The 8,625-nt window shown below is 47.4% G+C and overlaps 1 protein-coding gene across 1 annotated transcript; it reads left to right on the top strand.

The window, feature by feature from the left end:
* The first annotated feature begins 876 nt into the window (after window positions 1–876).
* Window positions 877–7,428, top strand: PSMD5 (proteasome 26S subunit, non-ATPase 5). The gene is made up of 10 exons (XM_050320114.1): window positions 877–1,067; window positions 1,205–1,349; window positions 1,801–1,914; window positions 2,285–2,413; window positions 2,867–2,976; window positions 3,342–3,484; window positions 3,894–4,085; window positions 4,275–4,384; window positions 4,842–4,982; window positions 5,474–7,428. Exons 1-10 carry the CDS (start codon window positions 880–882, stop codon window positions 5,729–5,731), a joined length of 1,530 nt encoding a protein of 509 aa, XP_050176071.1. The 5' UTR covers window positions 877–879; the 3' UTR covers window positions 5,732–7,428.
* Window positions 7,429–8,625: the final 1,197 nt, after the last annotated feature.

Here is an 8,625-nt window from a genome sequence, read left to right as displayed (position 1 = left end):
ACGGTGCCACCTTGGGGTCTCAAGAGGTCTGAAACACCCCTGAGCTCTGCAGGGCTTTCATTCACTTTATTGTGCAGGGGTTGAAAAATTAACATTTTCGCAGCTGGTTTGAAACAAATCCCCAGTTTTCTCGCAGTGGCCGAGCTGTCCCCAGGGCTGAGGGGGGGTCCCAGCTCTGCCCCCGCTGCAAACCCCTCCAGGTCCCCCCATCACAGGGGTGACACCATTTGGGGGGTCTGCTCTGGGACCCGATTTTAGGAGCTCTCTGAGCACACACACACAGAGCATAGTTTAGAAAGAAGATATTGTTTATTCTGCGCAGGGTGGAAGTTTCCTCAAACCGAGCACCCCAAGTTACATATTTTACAGGGTAAAATTTACATGAGCACATAACATATTGACTTGTGTGATGCAACCTTAGGCAGGGCTTGAAACGCAAAGTTCTTTTCTTTGTTATTGTAGAAGCTGTCTGAGGACACCAGTTACGCTCCTCAAAAGATGAGAAAATTCACCTTGAACACACCGCGGGCAGAGGGGAATGTTCTGCACAGCCCCGGGAGCTGCCGGACCCACACGGGACGGGGCCCTCTCGTGGGATCAGGAATTACCCTTCCCTCCTCCCGACAAAGCCGTTTATCCCGGTTTTCCCAAAATTCCCTTATGGGGGGCCGAGCTCCCCCTACAACCCCTCAGGGGGACCCCACCCTCAGCGAGGCCACGCCCACCCTGACCACGCCCCAAAGAGGCGGGGCCAAGACATGTGTTTACACTGGCGCCCTTAGCAACCGCCGCGCCGTTGCTAAGGGCGGCGGAAATCTCGCGATACCCCCGCCCGGCCCTTGCTCAAAGCGGGCCGAGCTCTCGCGATGTTTGGCGGTCATGGCGGAGGCCAAGATGGCGGAGGCGGCTGTGGAGCTGCTCGACCGGGCGGCCCGGCGGGACGCGGCCCTCGAGGAGCTGCGGGCCCTGCGGGTCGCCCTGCAGGCTGTGCCGCTCGCCGCCCTCCGCGCCCGCCTCGGCGAGCACCACCTGGGAGCGCTCTTCGCCCTCCTCAGCGCCGATGACCGGTGAGCGGCCCCCACCGCCCCCTCGCTGCTGTGGCTGCTCCTCCCCGGCTCCCTCAGGGTGCGGCTGGCACAGGTGACACAGCCTCGTCCCCCTCCCTCTCTCTCACGGGTCGTTTTTTTCTCTCCATCCCGCTCAGGGAACAGGTGTCCACGTGTGTTTCCATCCTGGAGAGGCTCCTGCAGGCGCTGGACCCGCTGTACGTGATCCAGAACCTCCGGGAAGAGCTGCAGAAAGGGCTTTGTCACCCCGAGGACTCCGTGAAGATCCTCACCATAGCCCAGGTGCGGGGGTTCCTCCAGCTCTGTGTGCAGCCAGGCTGGCTCAGCCCTCAGCTCTTACTGCTGTTTCGTGCCCTAATTTGTGATAAAAGCACCACAGCACTGCAGGAATTGTGCTTTTACACACACACGTTTTAGGATAATCACTCTGCAGCGTGTTCATGCTTTATGGTGTGTCAGTTATAACGTATAAAACTGTCTTGACCAAAGTCACCTGTAAATGAACCTTCTGGTTAAAGCTTTCCCGGCCAGCACCACCAGCAGGTGCTGGAAGAATTAAAAGCAGCAACATTTTTTATATTCGGGATTCTTTATAAACAATGTTGTGTGAACCCCAAAGGGGAAGAGGTTGTGGCGACTTGGCACTTGTTGCAGTGATTTAAAAGACTCTTTCCTGTGGTTTGGAAACACTGGGGTTTGGAAAAAGCTCTGTTCTCTCTAATTCTTTGCCCAGGTTGGGAGGATTGTTGAAGACCCAGGTGCTGTCACAGAAATTCTCAGCAGCCCCGAGCTGCTCCGGCAGATCATCAACTGCATCGGGGGGGAGAAGATTGCAGTGGCCAAGGAGGTGAGCTGGGCTTTGCTGTTCATTCCTCTGCACAAAACACCTTTTCCAGGTGTCCAAGGTGAGCAGCTCCTGCCCCTCCCCCAGGGAAAGGTGGTGCCTGAAAGATTTTACTTGAAAGAGAAATCGCTTGGTCGGGATGGAAAATACACCCAGAACTGTCATCAAAGTGAACTTGTAAATCAGAATTTGATGCCAGAGCCTTGGATGGCAATAACCATAACTAGTTCTCATCAATAAAAACAAGCTGTAATTAAAATTAATGTGTAACTAGACCTAATAAAGAACATAAGCCTGATAAACTTGGATTTTTTTATTGGACTGTTTATTTTTAATAATACCAACTTCCTGGTTTTTTTTTTTTCGCTTCCAGGCCATCAAATCCCTGTCCAGAATAGCCCAGACACAAGAAGGCCTGGAGGCTCTGTTTGTCAGCAGTTTGTTGAGTGACCTGAAGAACGTCATGGCCACGAGTGACGTCGTTCGCTACCGCGTGTACGAGGTGGGGCTGCAGCTCCCTGGGGGGGGGTCTGATGGCTTTTAAATCACCATTTACCACTTCCTGAAAGTAAAATTCACACAGCTGGGTGTGGTGGTCTCTAAACCTCTGCATGTTGAAAGTTCTGGAAGGGGGGAAGAGATGAGAGAGGTGCCACGAGTGGCAGTTTAGAGGTGGATGGTAAAGCAGGAATAACAGTGTTTAGCCATTCTGGAGCTTCATGGGAATAGCAGAGGGAAAATTGGCTGTGAATGGAAGTAAAATACGTGTGCTGTAAACTTGGGACTCCTTATAAACAGATTTCAGGCAAACCTTTGGGTTAATAGTGAAAACATTGTGAAATTCTCTAATATATATAACATTAATCAGCATTATAAGGTGTGTTTGGCCATTACTGTGAATTGCTATCACTAGAATGTTTTTATAAACCACCCTTTCTTTTTTGTTTCTCTTTAGTTAATCGTGGAGATTTCTGCAGTGTCAGCAGAGTCCCTGAATTACTGTGCAAACAGTGGGTTAATAGCTGAGTTGATTGGGGAGCTCACTGGAGAGGATGTGCTGGTCAGGTATGTTGGGCTTGGGAAAACTCTGATATTCAGTTTTTAAAGACATTTGTGTGTGGGTTTTGTGAAACCCTTGGCAGGAAAACGCTTTCTCTGCCTCTGCTCAAGTGTAAAATCCTTTATACATTAATTTGAGAGCTGAGATGAAGCTTCCCCAGCGTGATGTGATGTGATAATTGTAATGTTTGGCTGAGCATGAACACTTTCAATTCTTTCCTACACCTCAAAAAAGAGCTGAGTGAGCTTGGAGGAGCTTGGACATTGGGGTGATTTTTTTGGTTTTTTTAATTTGGATTTTGTCTTACGTTTTTTTTAATCACTGAATACTTCAACCCCCTCTGAAAGATCCCAAAATTTGTGTGTTGCAGAGCCACCTGCATAGAGATGGTGACCTCACTGGCCCACACCCCCCAGGGCAGGCAGTACCTAGCTCAGCAGGGAGTGATTGACAAAATCTCAAACATCATCCTTGGAGCAGAGTCTGATCCTTTCTCCAGCTTCTATTTACCAGGTGACCTCATGCACCTCTTGTTTCCAGGCTTTGCTGCCTGCTTTTGTTAATGAGCTGAGTTGCTGAGCCGCTCTTTTGCGGGAGTTTTTGATCGTTAGGTGGGATGGGGAAGGTGATCAAAATATAAAATATTGGATGTATAAAAAGTACTGAAGGGCAGATTGACACATGAGGAATATTCCTCATTAACAGTGGTAGTGCAGGTAAGTGCTGTACCTTCTGGAGTTTGTAATTGTAGAATTTCTTTAGCAATGTAAAGGTTGTGAATTGAGGAACTGACAAAATCTTGTGTCTTTATACACTACTCAAACTGATAAATATAGCAACAAAACCACCTCACATTTGGTTTTGTCGTTGCTGAAGTTATTGCTCCTCCCCTCAGTGCCTCATTTTGGTCTCGTTTTCTCAGGGTTTGTGAAGTTTTTTGGGAATCTGGCAGTTGTCGACAGTCCCCAGCAGATCTGTGAGCGCTACCCTGTCTTCATGGAGAAAGTCTTTGAAATGGCAGAAAGTCAGGATCCCACCATGATTGGAGTGGCTGTGGACACGCTGGGAATCCTGGGATCAAACGTGGAAGGCAAACAGGTTTTACAGAAAACCAGTTAGTACCGTTTTCCTATAATAAAACCTCCTCAGCATGACCCAAGAGCGAATTGATTTGGTGTAAAAGCAGTTGGAAAATGTATTTACCTAATAAACACCTTTCTAACAGGACTGAGGGGTAACTCTGTGCTCATGTAGAGGTCTGGCTGACTTAATTTAAAGGCACTTTTTGCTTTTGTTTTGAAAGGAAGTAGATTCCAAAACCTGTTGAGCAAAATAGGGCACCAGGCCAAGAATGCCCCCACGGAGCTCCGGCTGCGCTGCTTGGATGCCATTTCAGCTCTTCTTTACTTGCCTGTGAGTTGGTGCTTGTTTGTTCTTCTCTCCTTTAAATCTACAATGAAATTACTGTTATTATACCTGAGTAATTGTGGGAAGATCTTCAGAAGCCTCTGGCTTAGGTAGAAGTGGTGCTTTCTACTATTCTGAGCCACTGATTGTACTGTTCAGAGATTCCCTGATGTATTTGTTTGCTTGAGGTCTGGCTTTGTTTGTAAGGAACCAGATGTTCTGAAATGTTTGTAAAACAAGAAGTCAAGACTTCACTGACAAGGGAATGGGAATAAACAGGTTTAACATCCTTGTGCTCAAAGGGATGGTGGCAACTGCTCTACACACACCCCTGTGGGTGTTCTTTAGATCCAGTGATTTGGGTTTAATGGTGTGGAGGAACCCATGTGAACATGCACTGAAAACCTGAAAGCTTTTCCTAACCTTAATCAAACCCTTTCATTTTTTGGTGTGATTTGTGCAGCCAGAGCAGCAGACAGAAGACCTTTTAAGGATGACAGAATCCTGGTTCACATCCCTGTCCAGCCAGCCCCTGGAACTCTTCAGGAGCATCAGCACTCAGCCATTCCCTGACCTGCACTGTGGGGCTTTACGGGTGTTCACTGTAAGTGCCTTTTGCTTTTAAAGATCAGGGAGTGAATTGTGTTGCCCTTCAGTCTCAGATTTATTTATTTTCTTAAAGTGAACACCACAAACTTCTTGCTGAAGCCCAGAAGTGGCCACAAACAGGCCCTTCTCCCTCTGCCCCACCTGCATTTCCCCATTTAAAGGAGGCAGCAGACGTGTCATGTCTGTAAATTGGAGAGGGTTAAAAAGGGCAGCAGCTGTGCTCCAGGGTGCTGCCTCCATCCCAGAGGCACTGCTGGGATAATTCCCCTCCAGCTCTGAAGAGCAGCACTGAGCTGTTCTTGTTGTGCAGTGTCAGACCCTGCTGCTTGATTTGAGTTGTGGTCCCACTGTGTGCAATGAATATCTCAGTTCATCTGTCCTGCTCCTTGGCTGTTTGCCAAAGAACCTACTGTGTGTAGCTACTTTTTTGGGGGGGTTAAACGAGATGTTTCCCCTCTCCCACACCTCTTCCTGTTTTTTTTTTAGGCCATTGCAAACCAACCATGGGCCCAGAAGCTGATGCTGCACAGCCCAGGGTTTGTGGAGTACGTTGTGGACAGATCTGTGGAGCCTGACAAAGCCTCCAAGGATGCGAAATACGAACTGGTGAAGGCCCTGGTAAACTCCAAAACCATTGCAGAGATCTTTGGCAATCAGTATTACCTGAGGCTCAGGGCTTACCTGCAGGAGGGCCCTTACTATGTCAAGGCAGTTTCTACCACAGCTGTGGAAGGAGCAGAATAACAGCACTGCTGCCTTGGGTCCCCCTCTGGCAACCCAGGAAACGGCTGTTGAGGTACAAGGTGTGAAGACTCTCCCCTCTGGGGTGTCTTCAGATTGTCTCTTTAAAGGAATGTGAGGATATTTTGACTCTGAAATTGAGTCACGAGAGCGAATTTAAAGCCTATTTGATGTTTCCCCGTAAATGTCACGGCAGAAGTTCCCTGTGTGCTGTCATGAGACAAGCCAGGTAAAGCACTTCCCAACTGCTGCACTTCCCAACTACTGCCTGTGTTTGAGTTTGCAGGATTTGTTGGTGGTTGGTTAAATTGTTGTTGGATTTGGAGTTCCCATCGTGTTTTCTCAGTAGGTTCCAGTTCAGTTAAAAAAGGGCAAAAACCAAACACCAAAACACCTTGAGGTTTGTAACCTCAGATGCTGCCAGAGTTTTTCTCTTCTTTTTTTTAATTAAAATAATTCTTTTTTTTTTTATATCTGCCAAAGTTGGCACTTGCATGGAACACACTCTTTGTCCTGTCACAATCCTGTTGCTAAGAACAAGCCCCGCTCTGTCCACACGAGGGAGTATGAACTGGATTCTCTTCTGTTTCTCAACCTGCTGGCTGTGAGTCTTGCTTGAATAAATAACCCCAAATACTGTTTACATTCGATGCTGAGGATTTAAACAACAAACCCTGTAGCCCTTTGTTGAAAACAAATCAATGCTGGAGTGGATCAAACCAAACTGGAGCTTTGCCTCCCTTGGCTGTAACGTGGTGGGGCAGCTCAGTGTGGTGGCTCAAAAGGAGCCTGAGCTGGAGCACTGCAAGGCTCCTTCAGAACCAAATCTTGAATTGTTTGTACTATTTTTTAACAGAGATGAATTTTTTTTTAAGTGTTATTTAAAGATGATTTTAATTGCCTGAGTTAAAGGGGTAAGGACACGAAAGTTTTGTCTTTGAGGGTGTGAATGAAGCAGGAGGATGGAAACGTTCCTTAGGAAGCTGGAATCTTCTTTTGAAGGTGTCAGATAACTGTGGGGGTGAATCAAGAGGTGTCTTTGTCCATAAGTGTACTTTATATCAAAGGCTGATATTATTTCTCTTGAGGACATGTTGGAGGAATAGCTGGGGGGGAGCATAACAAACCATGGCATTACCACTTTGGGGCCTGTTTTTAGTGATGTGGCAGTCAGGGATAACTCTGGGATGCTCCCCCCCTGTCCTTGTGCTGCCAGGGGAGCAGGAGGAGCCAGTCATGCAGGAGCTCTCTCCTGGCCTGTGGGAGGCAGAGGTGCAGCTGCTGTTGCCAAAAATCGCTGCCAAGGAGTGCCAGTGGGCACAGAGGAGCTGGGGAGGATCCCTTGGTGTTTGCTGAGTGTCTGGGAGGACTGATCTGCCTTGCTGCTCCAAGATGGACTGAAATTGTCCTCCTCCATGACCCTGCTGCTGCTTTCACCCCAAAAACGTGCCCCAAAAATACCCACTGGTGACAAATGTACCACAGTGTCTTGTTTGTAAACAGAGAACGTGGAGCTTCCTGAGTCCTGCATCCAGCAAAAACATCAAAGCACTGACAAGGAAATGAAAAGAGTGCAGAAGCCCTTCCTTTGCACTTGTTTGGGGCAGTTCAGCTTTGTTATTTTAGGTGGCTTTGTGTGCTGGTCGCTCTGTATGAGCCATATATGCTAAAAACCTCAGTAAAAGAAATCAATATCTAAACCTTTTCTGCAATTCATGAGTCTCCTCCATGTGTGTTTTCAGCTGCTGCTTTTGAAGGCCACTCTGTGTGCTCAGTCTTTAGCATCTGCTTTGTGTGGTACATTTGCCAAAGACAATATTTTAGAATAGGCAGAGATGCCAAACAAGGGTGGGTTTTTTTTATGTATGCACATATGCTTTGTTTTATTGAGCTTGGAGCTCAACATTGATCAATTGATCACTCACTTCCCCCTTATTATTCACTTGCAGTTCCCTGCCCATGCTGTATGTTACCATATGGGTTACATGCTGCTGTGGCTGATAGAAATGGAAAATTAAAGTGTCTCTGTCATCCCCTCCTTAAAGTAACAGGTGGAGATAATGGAGGAAAAACCAGAAATGGAGTGATGGAGAAGGAGAATTGAGGTAACACTCTAAACTTTTGGTGTAAAGAACAAACCTGACCCAAACAGGAAGCCCCAGACTGAAACTCAACACTTGGCCAAGGGTAACAAGCAGCATAACTTGGGATTTCAGAATTGTGGGTCCTTAGGAATAAATACACCTTTAATCCCGGTGGGAAGAGGTACATCCTGGGTGTCTCACAGCTCTAGGACAAAGCTGAGCAGCTGCTCCTTCTGCTGCTGAAAGAGTGGACCTGGGAGAGTTTATCTGGAGGAGGGAGGTGTGGGTGGGTTTTGTATCCTGGGATTTGTTCCTACTTTGGGGATTTTTTACATTTTGAATCGTGTTGATGTTACCAGTTTGTGGTGAATCTGTTCTGATCTCACTGCTGGTTGTGCTGTTGTGTCCTGGAGCTGCCTTGTCAGTGTGCTCTGACGTCATGACTGACAGAGATACAGGGTTCTTTACCAGGCAAGTTGGATTTCTTGCCTGGAATCTCCCTGAGCCATTTCCATGCTGGCTCAGTGTGTGCTCCTCTCCCTTTCCCTGGTGCTGTAAACCAGCTCCTTCTGGGGGTGGAAAGCTTCCCCTTGGGTACAGAATTCTCTGGAAGTAGGTGATGCCTCACTTGGATAAAAAATGTAGAAGGTGCTTTGAGGACTCAGAAGTCTGAAAAACACTGGAAACAGAGTTTCTTGGAATACTCTACTTTACTTATATGCATGCATTACATAGAGAACATCCAGTTCTGCTGCTGTCACACACTGGAGCTCTGGGAATTCATTTGCTGTTGAAGGGAGGAGACCTAACTTT

The sequence above is a fragment of the Myiozetetes cayanensis genome, unplaced genomic scaffold (assembly GCF_022539395.1).
Source record: "Myiozetetes cayanensis isolate MyiCay16 unplaced genomic scaffold, myiCay2020 scf23, whole genome shotgun sequence".
NCBI lineage: Eukaryota > Metazoa > Chordata > Aves > Passeriformes > Tyrannidae > Myiozetetes > Myiozetetes cayanensis.
Note: the sequence above shows the minus strand (reverse complement) of the source record. Positions and strands in the feature narration are given on the sequence as shown.